This window comes from Condylura cristata, unplaced genomic scaffold, assembly GCF_000260355.1.
Source record: "Condylura cristata isolate star-nosed mole 26May11 unplaced genomic scaffold, ConCri1.0 scaffold00005, whole genome shotgun sequence".
Lineage (NCBI taxonomy): Eukaryota > Metazoa > Chordata > Mammalia > Eulipotyphla > Talpidae > Condylura > Condylura cristata.
Window position 1 is genome coordinate 32,593,618 of NW_004567106.1, and position 18,791 is coordinate 32,612,408.

The 18,791-nt window shown below is 41.3% G+C and overlaps 1 protein-coding gene across 1 annotated transcript in view; it reads left to right on the top strand.

Moving 5' to 3' along the window:
• The first annotated feature begins 11,520 nt into the window (after window positions 1-11,520).
• NPSR1 (neuropeptide S receptor 1) overlaps window positions 11,521-18,791 on the top strand; it is a 125,167-nt gene continuing 117,896 nt past the window's right edge. The window contains exon 1 of the mRNA XM_004676849.2: window positions 11,521-11,703. Coding sequence (XP_004676906.1) covers window positions 11,560-11,703 — 144 coding nt within the window. The 5' untranslated portion in view covers window positions 11,521-11,559. The remainder of the gene's footprint in view (window positions 11,704-18,791) is intronic.

The window sequence follows — 18,791 nt, forward strand, 5'->3', positions numbered from 1 at the left end:
AAAAACTAACTTGAATAGCCCCAGCCAGGAAGCCCTAGCTCTCACTTCACTGTGAATTTATGATCAATCATGGCCTCAACTCTGAAGAGCAACTGCTTACCCAACAAAGAAATTATGTAGGCAGATTTCTCAAACCTAATTCACAGATCCAAGATGGAGACAGAATAAAGTTAGACAATGAGTGGAAAGTTGGAGAAGCCCAAGCCAAGCAGGAGTAAGGATGAGAATATAAGGTGTAAGTCTGAAATCTGAGGATAAAGGTTGGAAATCACCCAAGTTAAAAGCAGCATAGCAAGTAAACCAGGCAGCAGTAAGGCATCTTTAAGGGCAGTTTCAAATAGTTTTCCACCACTCCCATTCAATCAAACACATAAGGGCATCAGTTACCTGCTTTCCAAATCTCTAGGATGGTATATGGACCATCGCATTTGCCCTGAGAACAAAGTCTTTCAAAAGGGGACTGCAGCTGAGGTTTCTAGCAGTTATGCAGAATGTGCCCCTCACATAAAGAAAAGGATCTTTCATATCAGATTATTTATTCCTATGTGAGACATAAGCCAACTACAATTTCCTCCCTCTAGTTTTACACTACCAAATTAACTGCACCCCAAACTTTCCCACATACCCCATAAATAGGCCCTGGTGACTTTATCATCTTGCTTCTAGGAATTGGAGCAGCAGTTTGATGCCCAGTGACTGTCTCCAAGGAGTATTTTGAGTCCTGGCTCACTAGTTGTACAGGAACTCTTAACTGGTTGAAATTACTGAGATCAGGGACTATATTTCCTCTTGTCATCCTACTATCAAAGTGCTAATCTTTCCTTTCTCTCTCAGGTGCAATACAGAGATCAAACAGCAGTTGCATTCTCTGAAAGTATAATGAAAAAAGAGGCTATTCTTGGGGAGCCCTAGGTGGTGCCCTTAATCAGAAAAAGGCCCCCTCCCCTTCAGCTGATGTGTATAGGACACCTGATATAAACAGCATTCTTTGGGCTTAGATCAGTGAATCTACTCTTGTTTGAAAGACAAGATATTGAGTTTGTCCATTTTGTTTTCAGTAAATGTAACTTAACACTGATATTTCTAAGGTTCTTTATAGTATTATAACTTAAAACAGACTACAGTGTGAAATTTGATATTTTGATTCTGGGACCTACTTATCATATATGAGAGAAGAGAGAAAAGTTAGCAGCTTGAGTAAAATGAAATAATTGATTGAGGTAGATATACATAGAAAGTGAAATAATTGATATGAACTGAGATTTTGTAAAATCTTCACTCTGGAACTAAAATTTCCTAGGATGCCTGGCATCATTCCATCTGCTAGCAGGGATTGTGATAGAAAACTAAATCCTCCGTAGTCTGGATTGGATCTTTATATTTTTTCCTCTGAAGTAATTACAGCATCGTTGTGGAGGAGGGACGCAAGGTCTGGGATGTGAAAATAACATGGACTTGGGATATTCTATGGTTGAAGGGTTGTGATTGATGTGGCTTTAAAATTCTGCAAAAGTAGGGCCCTCCTTGGTGGTGCAGTGGGTTAAAGCACACCACAAAGAAGCTAAAGCCACCTCAGCATGAGTTCCAACCCCGCCTGCCCTGGAGGTGATCCACATGGCAAGGCAGACCTCTCCTGACCCGCCCGCTGCTCCCCTCAGCAGTGTACTTCGTCGATCTGCCTGTTCTGCTCCCCACTCTGTCTCTGGTGAATCCTCTCACCCTCCGCATCTCTGGCCTGTACCCCAGTTCTATGTGAATAAATAAATAAATCTTTTAAAAAAATTCTGCAAAAGTAAAGAAAATAAAACATATAACATGCAAAATTAATGCTCATCACTTTGAAAAAAAATGCTTCAAGAAACAGGAAAAGCTTTTAAGCTGCAGACTTAAAGAAAAACCACATGGACTCTGTAATACTATTATTCAGTAAAATATATTGATTATTTAACATATTCCAGCTACTTTTCTAAGTGTCATATTATTTGATCTTAGAAGCAACCTTATACAGTTGATATTGTATCCCCTTTCACAGATATAGACAGCGAATCTAAGATAAAGACAATATATATAAAGACACCTCACCCTTTCTCTGAGTCACTGATGGGGTTTATTTGGTGGTGCTGGAGCATGACAGGCAGCTTCCTGCCCTGGACCATAGATTCCAGACATTTCTCTCCACCCACCTTTTATTCAATGAAACATGAGTCTCCTCCATGGCCATTCAGTGCAGTCTCTGGCATCCACTTTTTCCTTAAACTTGGGATTCCCTGCATCCAGTGACCTTCCGGTTAACCTAGAGGATCCCTTATGGAAAGAAGCAAGCAATCTTTTATGGCAGCCTGGTCCACCTCCCTGAATGTATTTGTGTGTGCATTTAATTTTTCTTACAAGTAGAATTAATGTAACTTTTGTTTTTTGCATGTTCAGGTATTTAAAGTAGTCAAGTTCTGCTGTTAATATAATTAAAAAATACAACCATAAATAAAGTGCTAAATCATACTTCTTTTGTTATCCTCTATAAAGTAGAACATTACACTCCATATCTTTAGGGAATATATCTCTTAATCACTATAACATGTATAACTACTGGTACCTATTAGAGCAAACAATTACCACTTGTAATACTGCATTTATCTTTTCTCCAGAATCCCAAAGATTTCTCTCTGCCTTCAAAGCAATTTTATATCAGAGGAGACTATTCTTTTATACCAATGACTTAGTACCCTCTCTGCCACATCCAAATCCAGGGCAAAAGTAAAAGGACCACGGAGAGCTAACCAACATGGTGTCAATGATCGCTTCTAAATCCATGTCTCTACTTGAAAAGTTCTCCCTTAACAAGATTTGTGTGTACCATTAAAATGAGTAAATTTGCTCTCACCTTAAACTAGTATTCTGGGAATTAAATATTTTGACATCCCTCAAACACCCAGCACAGTGATTAGGTGGGGTCCCCCCACCCTATATGCTTTCCTACTCCTACATCTATAATTAAAACTCCTCTAACCAATCCACATTTACATAGATTTGGACAGGCCCTGAGAAATTCAACTTCCAACCTTCCAACTTACTTACACCCAAGACATCTTTACTTAGCAAATGTGTGCGGCATCATATTACAAACTTAAATTGTCAGCTCATTCCTTTGAGAGAAAACTGGGGTTGTAGTGTGAATTAGCACCTTAACCCTGAGAAACCATCTCTGCAGGCTGTGGCATTTTCTGGTTTCAGAGGATCAAAATCCTAAAGTTAACTTTCTTTGTCCTAAACTCACGCTCATGGGATGAAATTAAGAACACCAGAAACCAAATTTAAACCTCCAACCTGTGCTCAAGGCTCCTTTTTACTAAAAATTCAACTTTAAAGAAAGATATTTACTGACGGACAAGATGGTTTCCAGCTAAACACAGACTCTTCAATAACTATGGGAAGAATAACTTTTCTTTCCTTAGTAACAAAGTCCACTTTGGTAAAAATCAATGAACTATAAACAATGTAATCTGCAAGGAATCCTGGTTTTTACAGGTCTATCTTTCTCCCCATGTTTAATCCTTTCAGCCTCCCTGAAGCAGAGACCCAAGCCAAACACAATTTAGACTGACTCCTGAGTGTGAGTACCCATATTTTCAAATCTAAGACCCCAAATAAGTATTATTTTATTGTAACATCATTGTGATTTTCCTCAGATGACAAAACTTAGATCTTTGCTCCCTCTGAATAGGAACAGTAGTTCTTCTTACTATTTACTTGGTGATTAATTACATCCTACTGGTATCACCTGATGTTTTGTGTTATTTTATTCTCTTTCTGTGATTTAACCTGGAGCATTTATAGCTCTTCTCTCCAACCAACCCAGAGCTTTCCCACAGTACCTGACAGAATGTGCTCCTCACCTAGCTAGTGCTTAGATTTTTTTAAATGCCCATTAGCATCTTTCAATTCAATAGAAAATGATTTTTGAACAATTTGAAAATGTCAAAAAAAAAATTGGGACTTAGGTAAGAAGAGGCTTGATTAGAAAGGATTATTTTAAGAATGAAAAGGTGACCATATAAGGAGAATGTTCCCTACAGGCCTTCTTTAGGCTTCTCAGGGTTAAGAAAAAATTATGAAAATAGTAGGAAGCAGGATTGGAGAAGCAGGAAGAGAGGAATGGCATGGTCTGGTAGTAGAGAGGCCAAGGTCTTCCCTCCAGGTAGTCTGTCCTTCTGCAGGACTGTTATAGAGCTTGTAATGGGACTCAGAACGAAGAGGGTGGGGAAGTAACAGTTCAGGCTCGGGGTAGGACAGAATCTTAACCAAAGTTTGTTTAATCAACATTTTCTTCCTGTTGATCAGTGAAGAAGCAATCAATTAGCTGACCTTTTATAAGAAACAGAGGAAATTGCAATGCCATGTGTGGCCTTATTAGAAGTGTTAGTGACCCATGAGGGGGTATCTGTGAGTCTGATTGGAGATCCAATGGTTATTTGTAGAAAGTCATTTCTGGACCACAAAGAAATAGTCAGCTGCTCTGTTTTCCAGAGTCACAGGGCTCAGGCAAAGTTCAGCTTTGTCAGTGGACACAAAAAGAAAAGAGGCAGTTTCCAGAATTTTGAGACTAAATAAACATCCAAGAAAAATTTACTCACAAAGCTATATTATCATAATTAAAAAGGAGAAGAAAAGGAGGAAGTCATTAATATAAAAAAGTAAGTGTTCTCATTTAATTTTCCAATACTCTCACGGCCCAGGCACAATAATCAACCCCGTTAACAGATAACAAAAGAAACCTTGATGTTTATGAGCTCACAGAAAGTTACTAGCAGAGCCAACTGTGGATCCAGATCCCACTGACCATCCATTTTCTGGCTTATACCAGAAAAGGCCAATATTTCAATTAATCAAAGTGCGTTCTTCAAAGGTAAGGAAACACCTGGGAGCCAAGAACTCTGTCTTGTTTACATAGCGCTGGTGGGAAACTTACAGATGTTCAGACTGCAAAGAGGCATAGAGGCAATCCCTATTGAAATGGATCCCAATCTATTAAAAACAGATATAAGAAACACATTTCATTATCTTGCTGTAATTTTTATTGTAAAGCTTCTGGACTATTTCCTTTTTGTATTATACAAAAACTGTATATTTTTTCCAAGGTCATGAATATTATAGCCACGGTTTGCAAATAAATCTAGGAAGCTGAGGGAATTCATCAAACTTTGATCATCTCTCTTCTCTTTTCTGAAATTGAAATTCTTATCCCAGGGGCAAAGCTTTGACATCCTGGGAAGGTTGAGACTAGAAATATAAATACCCCTACCAGATAACTCCAAGGAATATGTGACTGCTACAATTCTGATTTGGGGAAAAAAATTGTTTTTCATAGTGGAATAAACAAGAGAGTCAGTAATTCAAGAGAAATGACCTCCATCTAGAAAAAAAGAGGGTGAGAAAAGAGGATAAAGAGGACAGAAAGCCCGCAAGACAAAACCCCCAAAATCTGCTTGTTTATAATTATGAAAATATAGCAAGATAATATTCAAAAGAAATGTATGTATTCCTTTTCCTCCACACCTATAAAATTCTATTATTCATATACCAGACATTGCCCTGTCCAGCCTAACAAATTGGGCGCTAGTCAGTGCTAGAGAAAAAGGGTCACTACGGATGGGTCATTTGTGAGCCAAGACAGAAGTCTTGAGGACGGCAAGTCTCGGCCCAGCTGTCCTTTCACTGATATCTAGTAATAGCTCATAATCAACAGTGGCTAGAATGTCCCCAGGTAGTTGATTAATTGTAACGCTTAACTGTGCCCTGGGATTTGGTGAAATGCCTCGTTATATCTACTCTGATAATGGGAGACCAGTTGGTTTAAGCCAGCCTAATTCCAAGTGGAGCTGATACTGGTCATGTGATAATACATATTATGATATAAAATAAATGCATATTGGCATTCATTTCAGATGAGGCCTTCAGAGTCCATCAGGATGGACCACTGCCCATATCTCAACAGCTTCTAGGCATTGGAGGGTGATTTGGCAGTGGGAGGATTATTTGAGGACTGTCTTGGGTAATAGGAGACACCTTCCAAACTAAATGCCTCATAGTTACATCAAGAAGGGCTGAAAGAGTGGATATGTACCAGGAAAAAAGGCAAACCAAAACGTATTAAAAGGTGAAACTTCCTGAATACCACATCTTTTCCATAGCCTCGCAGTTAGATTTTATCTCGAAAGCATGAAGAATAAATAATAGATACCGTTTATAGAATTTCATAGTCTCTTGTGCAGATTCCTCTTTTGATGTCTCCAAGTCCTGATGGAAGCTTACTGAGATGCCCCCATCCAGGATCTATCACCTCCTCACAGGTATTCGGCTGAAGGTCTCTGAAATGGAGGTTAAGATGTCTTCTTGTAACTGAGAGATAAATAAATTTGGTGATAGTGATAAATAAATGAAAAAGTGCCCTTTCTTTCTAAACTCCTCTGTTACTACATGTGCCCAGCAACCTGAACTAGGTCTTAAGAAAGGAACCAGGAATTAGGTCAAGCTTGATGTGGGTCCTGGGAGTGTTAGAAGGAGCCCTCAAGGCTGAGACCTGGCAGTGCCTGACAATTAGGACAGGATGGAAGCCCCAGAGTGAATGCCTCAGGCAGACAGAAAAAAAAAAATCACATAATGGGACTGAAACCCAGAAATTGCTGTCCTGCTAGGAGAGGGTTTTTCTTGCCTGTGTGCACATTAGAATCAGTGAGAAGCTTTCTAAGCTTGTAGTGCTGATGCTGCACTCCCATACAATCTAATAAGAACCTTGGGGGTGGCATCTAAGCATCAATATTTTTTAATAGTAATCCAGATTTTTTCCAATGTGCTCCCAGTAGCTGTAAATCATTGTCTCATTGGTGTATGTTTTCTATTGTATGAATATACTACAATGTATTTATCCACTTGACTGTTGATGAGCACTTAAGCAATTTCCAGTTAGGGGAAATTACATACAGAGTTGTTCTATTCATCTTTAATTTTTTTTTTTTTTGGTTTATGTAAATACTCATTTGTGTCGGGTATTTTCCTAGCAGTGAAACTGCTAGGTCATAGAATATGCATATGTTCAGCTTCAGATAAAACTGTCAAGAAGTTTTCTAAAATGCTGGTAGCAATTTACATCTCTTTAGTAGTTTATGATTGATTTTCATTCTGCACATCCCTACCAAACAGCGACATTTTCCATCATTATCATTTAAGCTTTTCTAGAAGATGTCTTTTGATTTTACACTAAATTCTGTGGTTCATCAATGTCCCTATTAATTTTTGTGGAACCTCTAGGAATGAATTCAAGTGAAGAGCTAGAAGCAAGATGGATGAGTGTGGTTCTCCAGGGACACAAAACAACTATATAGAACACTATATTTAGTTTTGGATGATAGATAGATTGATTGATAGATTAAAGGGGAGGGGAGAGAGAGAATATAGAGGTGGCTCTTGGTTCCTATAACTATAGAGGTAGCGAAGATCAAACATCTGTAAGCAACAAAATAGGTAACCGGAGGGCTAATGTGTAGTCTACTGAAAGGCACTTCTTTTGTTTGTTTGCATGTATCCTTGTAGATACTTACATGTTACTCTGGAGTAGTCACAGGTCAAGAATGATCCATCTAGGCCATAGTGGAGACAAAAACATTCAGTAAAATCTCCTTATAGTGTTTGCCTATTCATAGCAGCTCTCATACACTTTGACTTAACCAGCTTCTGCCCTATTCCAGAAGCTTCTCAGAGTCTGTTTTACAAATTTGTATCAAAGAACCTCACTGGTGGTGCAAGGGTTAAGTTAAAGCACTATCAAGATATCACCAGCCACTGTGACATGGGTTCAGTGCCCTGTGAGAGAGCTGACCCACAGAGGGCAACAGACCTCTCCTGTCTTGCCGATTGCTCCCCTCAGCAGTGTATTTCAGTAGATTTGCCTGTTCTGCTCCCCTCTCTGTTTCTTATTATCTCACACCCCGCACCCCATCTCTGGTCTATACCTCGGTTGTTGTATGCATAAATAAATAAAGCTTTATAAAATAAATGTGTGGGACCCTCCCTGATGATGCAACAGGTTAGGATGCAGTACTGGCAGCTAGCTGCAGCCGCTTCAAAGTGAGTTTCATCTCCAGCCCTGGAGGTGACCCACATGGTGTGGCAGACCTCTCCTGACCCATCCGCTGCTCTCCTCAGCAATGTACTTCATCAGTCTGCCTGTTCTGCTCCCCACTTTGTCTCTGGTGAATGCTCTCACCGCCCCTGCACCTGTGACCTGTACCCCAGCTCTGGATGCATAAATAAACAAATCTTTAAATAAAGAAAGAAATATAAATTTTAATTGAAACAAAAGACACCTACAAAAAATGTACATACACTTTATGTAATGCAGGGAATTTCCTTAAATTGTATACACATAAGGAACCCAGATAAAGAGGTGAAAAAATGTTAACAACTAGAAAGGAATGAAGCATTACATAAGCCAGGTGATTTCAGCTTTATTAGACATGACCAAATTGCTTTCCAAAGCGCCCATGTAACCAGTTTTTGCACCAGAAGTGACAGAGGATGTCAATGTCTTCTGATCCTTGCCAATACGTTCCTGGTAGATTTTCCTGACAGAAAAGTCACAAGCAAATGTTCACCATGCCAATGGGTAGAAATTCTCTTATTATTTTAAATGGTTTATCCTTGACTTTCAATATGGCTGAACATCTTTTAATGGTCATTGCCTGTCAGAATATTCTTTGCTATCAGGTTGTTATCATATTTTAGCTTTTTTCTTTTTTATTTTTTTAAATTTATTTTAGTTTTTTTATTTTTTAATTTATTTTTTTAAAGATTTATTTATTTAGCACAGGACTATGGTGGTGGCACATGGATGATTTGGTGATGGGAAACCCGCGGGGATTACAATCGAGATGCGGAAAAAAAAATGTGCAAAATGATGTAAAAATAAACTTTTGTAATAATTAAAAAAAAAGATTTATTTATTTATGTATACAGAACTGGGGTACACGCCAGAGGCATTTCATGGAGGCAAATCTTTCATGATCTTTATTCAACCTATCCCTCTTATGCCAGGTATCATTGCCAATGGGTTCACTTATTTTTATTTTATTTTTATCTATTATTTTGCTGTACGTATTTGGCTTACAGAGCACTTAAAATATAAGCAGTAAGGTACCATGCAGGGTCACAATACAAGCAGCTTAGTTGCTGTTGTTTTACCTGGCTTGCTACTCTTACATTAAATTCAGACCATGTAGGCATTTGAGATTGAGTTTAAATTCTGGTAAGAACACCACTGTCTAGGAATTTGTGGGATCTTAGATAAGTCATTTCACCTCTGAGTACAGCCTCTTTTTTTTTTTTTTTTAAGATCTATTTATTTATGCATGCAGAACTGGGATACAGGCCAGAGGTGCATGGGCAGTAAGAGGCTTCACCAGAGACAGAGTGGGGAGCAGCAGGCGAGCCAGAAGAGGCCATGTGGGTCACCTCCTGGGCGGGGATCCACCTCACACTGAAGCAGCTGCAGCTAGTTTGCAGTGCTGCATCCTAACCAGTTGTGTCACCAGGAAGGGCCGAGTGCAGCCTCTTAATGTAAAATGAGAACAGAAAAGTTAAGTTCCCTGGTTACCTGACAGGGTTGCTTTGGGTATCAAATGAAAGAACTCACAGAGGATTAAGTTCTGCGAGGCACCCCTCTCTGTCACATCAAAGCCTTGGTGGCTTATGGATAATCACAGATCCCAAAGTTTGCTGAGCACTCTTCTGTGAAAACCCAGAGTAGAACATGGGTGTGAAATACAAATGTGCTATTTGTCCACATTTGCTGAAATGATGTGCAGATTATGAAGTAAATGGTTAGGTGAGAGCTGCAATTCAGAAGGCAACTTCAGCTGAAACAAATGCATAATTATGATTTGATTCAGCAGTACAAACGTGACCTGATTTAATCAATGTGATTGGCCCAAGTTCTGTGTACTGGTGAAGTGAGGATGTAGCCATTGGCTGAAGCCATAGTATGTTCCAGGTAGTTCTTCCTGGAAGAGGTTGCTCAGAAAGAGAGAGAGAGCCCTCAGAAAATGCTCAAAAGTATTGCATTTTGGGTGGGGCAACCAATAAGAAATATGTGAGCCTGCAAAAGGGGGGCACCGCTTCATTCAGTCTTTGGGACTCAAGGTTTTTATATCTTCAGCATTTGGGGTCAGTGGACTCCAGTCCCAGCCTCCAGAGGCTGCTGTGGGTCTCTGCAGGTGGAGGCTTTCAGCAGCCAACCTCAGAGAGGAGAAGTTGGAGCCTTTGCAATTAGTCGAGTAACTGAACCTGTTCCTGATTTTGCTAAGGTTATAACCTGGCAGAGAAGGCAAAAACCCAGAGGCAGGAATTTCGCTGGGCTGTGAGTGTGGCCGCCTCTCGGGTCCTTGGGGCTCTGCAGCTCCTGTCATGAGTGTGGCTTGTCTGGTGCTGTGCTGGGGCTTCCTGGAGCTCTGGCAGCATCTCCTGTTGCGTCTTCTGTTGTCTTTGTGAGCCAGAACCTGGCCTAGAGTCTGGCTGCTGGCCTAGGTCGGCAGAGGCGGGAAGATGCCATCTTGGGAATGTAGCCTATTGCTCGGGAAAGGAGCTCTGAATCCTCAGTGGTGGGAAGATATCGCTTTTAGCTGCTTTTGTTTAGGACCAGTAAACACTGGACACTGCTTCAGGTGAGGTGAAGGCCATTTTTGGCCTCAGTTACTTTTTGTTTTTTTCCCTGGTTTGTTAAATAAATCCCATTGTTACTGTTCCCTGAGCCTGAGTAGTCTTACAGCTGTGCGCATGGTTGCAGAACTCAGACAGTGACTAGTAAACTATTTGGGCAGGGTCCTTGGCTAATTTTTTTTTAAAAAAGATTTATTTATTTGTGCATACAGAACTGGGGTACAGGTCAGGGGTGGTGAGAGGATTCTCCAGAGACAGAGTGGGGAGCGGAACAGACTGACTGAAGAAGTACACTGCTGAGGGGAGCAGAAGGCGGGCCAGGAGAGGTCTGCTGCACCATGTGGGTCACCTGCCGGGCAGGAATCGAACATATGCTGAAGTAGCTTTAGCTTCTTAGTGCTTCCCCCGCTGCGCCACCAGGGAGGGCCCCCTTGGCTAATTTTAGTGCTCCTTGCTGCCCTGTATCAAGAGTCCAATGTGGAAGTTAGGAAAAGCACCCCTGGGAAAGGATACCTGCCTGTCCAGGGTGCCATGTGGATGGCTGAGGTGGCCTCTCAACTGCTCTGTGGGTGAAATCCCAGCTCTGGCTGGGATTGTGAGAAGCTCAGGCTCTATAGCTACTGGCTGGGGGCTGTTGAGGAGGGAGGCACGTGAGGATCTTGTGTGGTCAGGCAAGCTCTGCAATGAGGTGGGCTCTGGGAAGTCTGGGGCTCTGCTCAGCCAAGCTCCAGCCAGAAGCCTTGAGAGGCAGAGAAGAGGCAGAGCTGCAGCGACTGCCCAGCTGTAAGGATGGAGCTGGCCTCTTACTCGGCTGCAGGCACAAGAACAGCCAGGTTCAACTCCAGTGGAGCCATGCCAGCTAACCTCACCGAGGGCAACCCTGGTGTCAACACCACCTTGCAGACCCTGGATTTCTCCCCAGTCTTCTGCACTGCAACAGTGACTTTCCCTACAGTGGTAGAAGAGGAATGGGGTTCCTTCTACTACTCCTTCAAGGTGAGTTCTCCGTCTTCCCCTCCAAACACTGATTTTCGGCAGTGAGACAGGTGGAATTTAGGAGACCCAGTTAAAGTTTCTTTTGCAGCCAATGCTGTGGATGGTTGTAGTTTACTTTCTGTACTGAAAAGAATAAAAATAAATGAGGAGGTAAAACAACAGGGTTTTCTTCCTGTGCAAAGACCTTTATTATAATTTCTGATCTGAATACTGATTTTTGTTTCTTCTCTAGGTGAAAACGTGTAGAACATGAGTAACATTTGTGGCTGAGTTATGTTTTTTATGTTCCCTTTTTTCTTTAGGTAAATGCATTTTTAATTCACTTCATAGTAGTGTTTGAAATGTCCGTTTCTCGTAGAGGTGAGAGCTGTGGGGTTTTGTCAGGAAGAGCAGAGATGGAGAAAGTCCAAATTCTCCAGGACAGTGTCTGATGAAAGACAGACACGCACTCAGTAAGGCGAGGACCACACTCCTCTGCTGATCCTTTGCACTGAGCATTCCTAATAAATCTTTTTTTGATGGTAGCTGGTGGTGCCACCCTTTTAAATAAGTGGCCTCCTAGAAAAAAGGAAGGAATCGAGTTTGGTGATGTTTACTTGTAAAGTTTCTGAGAGCCACGTTGAGGAAATGCCCCTCATTAAACTAATGTTGTTCCCTGTTCCACAACAAGGTCCTGCTTAGGAGCCTTCCAGATACCTGGAAGAGAACAGGTTCCTGCATCCTGCATGGGACTGCTGGGCCTTTAGGTTATTTCACACATTTCCTGATGCTGCAGTCAGGCCTTACTACAATTCCCAGCTCTCAAACTGATTCTTTATACAAAGAAAGGAAAATACTTAAAGACAAATTTTAGCAGTTTTTGTTTTCTTTTAATTTCTGGGTGTCTTTAAAAAATGCTTTGGTTTTACATGTTGAAGTAGAATTACTCTAACACTCTCCTCTCTAATGGAGCTATTCTTTATTGCAAACACTCAGCAGAGAGCTGTCAGGAGCCAGGTTGGCTTTTTCTCAAGGACCAAGGGACAATGTAGAAAAGCAGAACCTGAGCAAGCCACTTAGACTAGCTCCAGGGTGCCCAGTCCCTGGCATCACTGCCTAATGCATGCCAACACCCAGCAGCACAGGGGAAAACAGGAACTGAAATTGGAGTGTGTTGCCCTTATTTGTAGACTGTAAAATCACCTCTGTGAAGTCAGCCTGCAGACGTCCAGGCTCTATCCCAGGCGAGCAGGCTTTGTGTTCCAGGGAGCTCATGGCTCCTCTTGCTGATCTGCGGCTGCTGCTCTTTGATATTTATAGAACATGACAGCAAACAGAATGAAGAGACAGGCCGCTGCAGAAGGGATAATGATCAGCAATAAGGCAGTGGTTCTGAGAGTCAAGCAATAATCATTTTTCACCGAAATTTCAATTGCCATTTTTGAATACAAGTCCTGAAGGGGTGTGTTTGAATATTTGGACAAACAAATATTTTGTTTGGTGCTCCCCCCAATCGTGAGCTCTGGAGCTACCTCTCCTCTAAGAACTAAAGGGAATCACATTGTTTTCACCTTGTTCTGCTGATACCTTTGCAGTCATACAACTGGAAAAAGGGAGAAGCAGACAGAGGAATTAAGCTCCACTCTGATTAGGGGCTTAGATTGTTCTGTTAATTTTTTTGAGAGACATTCATTGACCAAAGCACGGTGATATTTATTTACATGGCAGTCAGAGGTGTTTGTGAGAAGTCAGTTTAAATGTTTTAGGAGGAACTTTTTCCCAAGGTAGAGTAGAGGCCATTTTGATACACTGTTGGAACAGAAATAGTTCAGATGCAAACCCTTTTTACTGTGATTCCTTTTGTCCCTCAAATTTCTCAAGGAAAAAGCCAAAAGTGCATCTGCTTCTCTACTGGCTCCCAAACGAGTCATTTTAGTCCCCATTGTCTTTATCAAAAGCAGTAAAAATAACATAGAAATAAAAATGGTAACAGCAGGAAAAGTAGCAGAACGCATAACAGCTATAGCTATATAGCTCATGTGCTGTGGGCTTTCTTGGTGCCAGGGATCTTCCTAAATGTCCTGTGTAATGAATTCATTGAATTCCCACAATCCATGGGACACTTTTCTGCCTGGAATTGCCTTCTCTCTTCATCTGCGGTTATCTAAATTGTACCCATTCTTTCAGGCTTTTCTGGGGATGCTTCCTCTCTGAAGCCCCCCTGGATTCATCTCTCATCTGAGTGCCAGTAATGTCATGGAGTGTACCTTTCTTTTTGCCACTCCATCCAACTCGTCCATAAATTACTGTTTCAATATGTGCTGAGCAAAAGTGTAATAGTCATTAAGTTCCTGTGTGAAAGAAATGCTTTCTGTTGGCTGCATATTCTCTCAAGAACCCAGCACTATATGAGACATGCTCAATAAACAGTTACTGCCTAACCAAGGGTGGTGATCTGCTCCTGTCAGAGGCACATGATTCACCACAGCAGGCAATAGAAAGCTGGATTTCTCTGTGTCAGAGGTGGTCTGGTTAACCACACGTGTCAATCGCTGCCTTGCCTGAAAGCACATTCTCTACAATTGCATTCATAGCCCATTTCCAAGCCAATGTGAGCAACATAAGTTCTAGATTTGCACAGGTGATGTATGGTACTCGGGTGACACCTTGGTTGGATGTCTGGTTTACCCTGAGCAACCTGCACCTGCCAGGCTGCATCCTTAACCAAACTTTGCTCTCTTGCTCAGTGCACATTCCAGGGTGTCTAACTTAGTTTACTACCTAGAACTCTAGTTCTCCTCTGAACGCTAATACTCTCTTAGTGGCAGGATATAATGTGTCCTTCTCTAGATTTTACTATTTTTTCCTTCACAGACCCACAGTCTGTTGCTCCTTCCCTTTTTTAACCCCCAGACTTTGCTTTTGCCCCTTTACACTTTGCATGTCCTTGGGTATTAACAGGGACATCAAGGGGTGAGTTCAACAGCCCCTTCCTCTCTCATGGATTTCATGAGAATGACTTGTGCAGGTTTAAGTTTCTCAACTCAGGCAGGCCCTGGTTTCCTTCACAATTTCCAATTTCTTATACATTCAAGGTCCCAACAAGTTCACTTCCTCCATTCCTAACCCACAGCATTAAGGAATAAAGGGTTTCAAGAAACTACCAGAAGTTTTCAAGGAGAATGGGACCTGACTCATCAGAAAATAGGTGGGGAACCTGAATAGAAAGCTGTCCAAATGGAAGACAAAGATGAGGTTCTTCACAATAGCCTTTGATGTTTGCCAGTAAATTTGCTAGCAATGTATCTTGAATTATTGATTCTTAAAAATGAGAAAATTATTTCAAAGTAGCTGGGAAGGAAAACTGCCTGAATTATAAAGCGCCTAAATCACAAAATAATGCAAATGTACTCAGTTTTATTATTCTTAGGTGAGAAGAGAAACATGAGTGAAGACTTCTAAATATCACCTAATGATGATCTTTTATTGGCTCTCCTTAGATGGATAGATACAAATGAAACACAATCAGATTATTGTTTCTATGTAAACGGTTGCTTCTAAGTGCTTGCAGGTGATTGGACAGTTCATTTCCTTTGTTGTGGGCCCTCCTGCCTGCTACCTTACTGCTAATTTTCTTAACAGTTTTCAGCTGCCTAACACCTTTCCTCTATTAATACAACTCAAAAATCCCAGTTCAACAATGTCCCAATTATCTCACACCTAGACCTTAGTAAGAGCTCAAATGAAGAAAATTAAGGGTGCTGAGTGGCTCATTTCAGAGAACTCCACCAGAAACCAGCCTTTTCACCAAGAAAGTGATGGTCACTGGAAATCCTCCCTGCTAATCACCAACTTTCTTGAGTTTGTCATCTGTCATCACATCTTTTTTGAGACTTGCCTGTCTCTCTTCTCACTTTAGATCTCACAACAAGGTCAAGTGACACACATCCTAGCATCCAGGAACCCCATGGCTCCTGAATTTCCAGCATATCCTTGCAAATGACAAGGAGAGTTCTTGCATTTCCACCATGTATTTTTTTTTTTAAAAATAGTGATTTATACACACAGAACTGGGGTACAGGCCAGAGGTGCAGGGGTGGTGAGAGGATTCACCAGAGACAGAGTGGGGAGCAGAACAGGCCGGCCGACGAAGTACACTGCTGAGGGAAGAGCGGGCGGGTCAGGAGAGGTCTGCCACGCCACGTGGATCACCCGCGGGGCGGGGATCAAACTCATGCTTTAGCTTCTTAGTGCTGTGCTTTAACCCACTGAACCACCAGGGAGGGCCCCCCATCATGCATTTTTTGTCCTCTTTTAGTTAGTTGCAGTTAACATGTTCATTCTGAGTTTCTACAGTTGAATATTGCTGTATTCAAAAGGAAAGTCCTCTTTGCTTTGCTCAATTAAATAATTACTAACGGTTTATTGTTTGCTGCATATTTCTGCCACACAACTTAGAGGTCCAATCCTCAACCCTGAGTAAGCTCTGCCATGCATTTCACTCCATGTCATTGAGAAAGGCCCGGCTGCAGCTGGTTGGTTCCCAAAGGACGTAACTCCCATGCTGTGTACTCCACTGTGTGTAAAAGAACACTGTCCTAACTAACTTTCTCTTTGTTATTAGTACATATGATGACAGAGATTTTATTCTGAGTGAATTCCAAGTACATTCTGTCATTGTAGAGTTTTTCAGTGTATGAAGAGTTTTCCCATTTTCTGACTCCAAAGAGATATCTGAAGTTTGTGCACAGATATGAAGGAGATGCAAACCCTGCCCCCCTCAAACCTCATGGATTCCACCTGAGGAAGAATCTGGGCAAGTTGGTATCATTGAGATGAAAAGTCTTCTCTGTCCTTCAGAAGTGGTCCTCCCTGCTCCAGACCTTATTCAGATCCCCATCTGGCCCACTCCAGGTACACATTGCTTGCTGTGGCAGTTTCTCCTTTTGTCATATTTCCTTTGGATACAATGGTGTTCACGTCACCCTCCACCCCTCTGTCAATCCTGGCTGAATTTCTGTGCACTGGCTGGGGATGAATGACTTGAGTGCTGCCTTCCCAATCCAACACCAGGCTGCAGAAAACACGGGCATCGGCATTGTCTCTAGACCAGGGCCACCTAACTGACAACTCCTGCCTCGTGGAAACCCAGAGGCTGCTGCTCCCTGGTGCCTCCCCAGTACATGAGCCTCAGCTTTTTGCTAACCTTGTGCTCCCAATCCAGTGAAGTTGTCTCTTCCTCTCGTTTGTGCTAACAAGTGATGGTATTGAAGGGCTCAATAGCATGTCTTCTCATCAGTGTGTAAGTTTCCTCTTATTCTGTACCATCTAACCTTCCTCCTCATTGCTAGGTCAGCAGAAAACTGAGGTGCATTTGTAGAGTTTTAAACCTGTAAGTCCCAAAGATACAACAATGTAAACCAACTTTATCTCAATAACATAATTTGAAAAACAAAAACTGTCTACCCAGTGTTCTTCTAAACTTATTATGCCAGGCTCTGGGATCTGAATGCCTCTAAGACAAAAAACTCTTGCAAGGGAAGAAAACCATTTCTCTTCAAGCTATTTATGATATCTGCCATGACATATTTTGAAAGCCAATGTCTGCTTGTCTGCATTGATAGTGTAAACATTGTACACTGAGGGGTATAGCTTTTTGGTTGCCTAGGCTGAAGGAGGTTTTATCAAGGATGTGGGAAGGAGCACATCCATTAATTCTTGAAAATGTCACCCTATCATGCTCAAAATAATTTCCTGTTGATAATAGTTGGTCAGAATATTTCAAGCCATACATTCAAGTGGATAAGAAATGTAACCATTTTTCTGTAATTGAATTTATAGCTTCTCTCTGGACCTTTCAGTCCATCTGATTGCAGAATTAGTGATGTAGTCTTATCTGGGTAACTCAGATTCTGAAATCTTTTCTGCCTTTTAGTGAGGCACAGTCTCTAACTTCAAATGGCAGGGGCAAAGTCACAGTACCACCATGAGTTAGCATGTGATTTGGACAGTACATTTCTTACTCTGCTTTGGCTTCTGCATTAGAAAATGACAGTAATAATTAGGAACTGTCTTTCAGAGAGTTGTTTTGAAAAGTTATGTGACTGAACACTAGTGAAGAACAGCTAATAGCCTGAAGTGAAGTGTTCAATAAATGCTAGTATTCTGTCCCCAATAATTAGTTGCTTCACTGTCTCCTTAAAGCTACTTACTTTCCTCAAAGGTGAGGAGCCACCATTCTCTACATGGAAGAGGCTTCTGAAGATATGAAGAGAGATCACTGTGGCTGAGCTGTTCAGGACAGCTGCAATTTGCAGTAGGTTGTAAAGAGTGAAAACCAGTAGAGCAAATTTTAAGCTCTAATCAACTCTGTTCATTGATTGTGTGTTGGGCAGCACCCATTTAGCAAGTAGAAGGAGCTCTGAGGTGCTGTACACAGCCAGGTTTTCCTGGACGGAAAAGAGGCACAATAAAACAATCAACAAATGTTTCAGGTTAGGGTACCTTTGGTCACTTTACAACGGAGATCCAAGGAGCTACCAGGCAGAGAGCCAGTTGGTGCTAACCTGGAAATTCCAAGTTTCGCAGTTGCCGTTGACATTCCTGAGACAAGCTGAAACTGGGTTAGAGTAGATGCCAGGTCTCAGTTTGGTGACATGAAATCTTGGTACAACCTTTAATTGGGGCTCTGTTGTCTCCTTTTTTTTAAACAGTCCTCAACAGTGATAGTAATTTGAGTATCCCTTTTATTTCCATTAGACTATGAAAAAGAGAATACAGAATGTTTAAAATAGATTATCACTATAGAATATATAGATATTTGATCTATATGTAATATAGAACATATAGAGCTAAATATCCCAAGGTAGCTTCGGAATATTCTATTTCTTCCTTTATAGTTCTGATACAAAAGGGCCCACTACGTGAATATTATTTACAGAGATGGGAAGGGTTACGCTCCCCAGAAACAGTAATGAATGAGCTTCTAGTGTGGAAAAATATTTTCTAGGTCACAAGAGAGCAAAATCACCCAAGGTCATGATGAAGTCATTCAGGACTAATCAGGGTTTTTTCTTATTAAGCTATAGTGAGTTGTCTCTTTTCTTGGT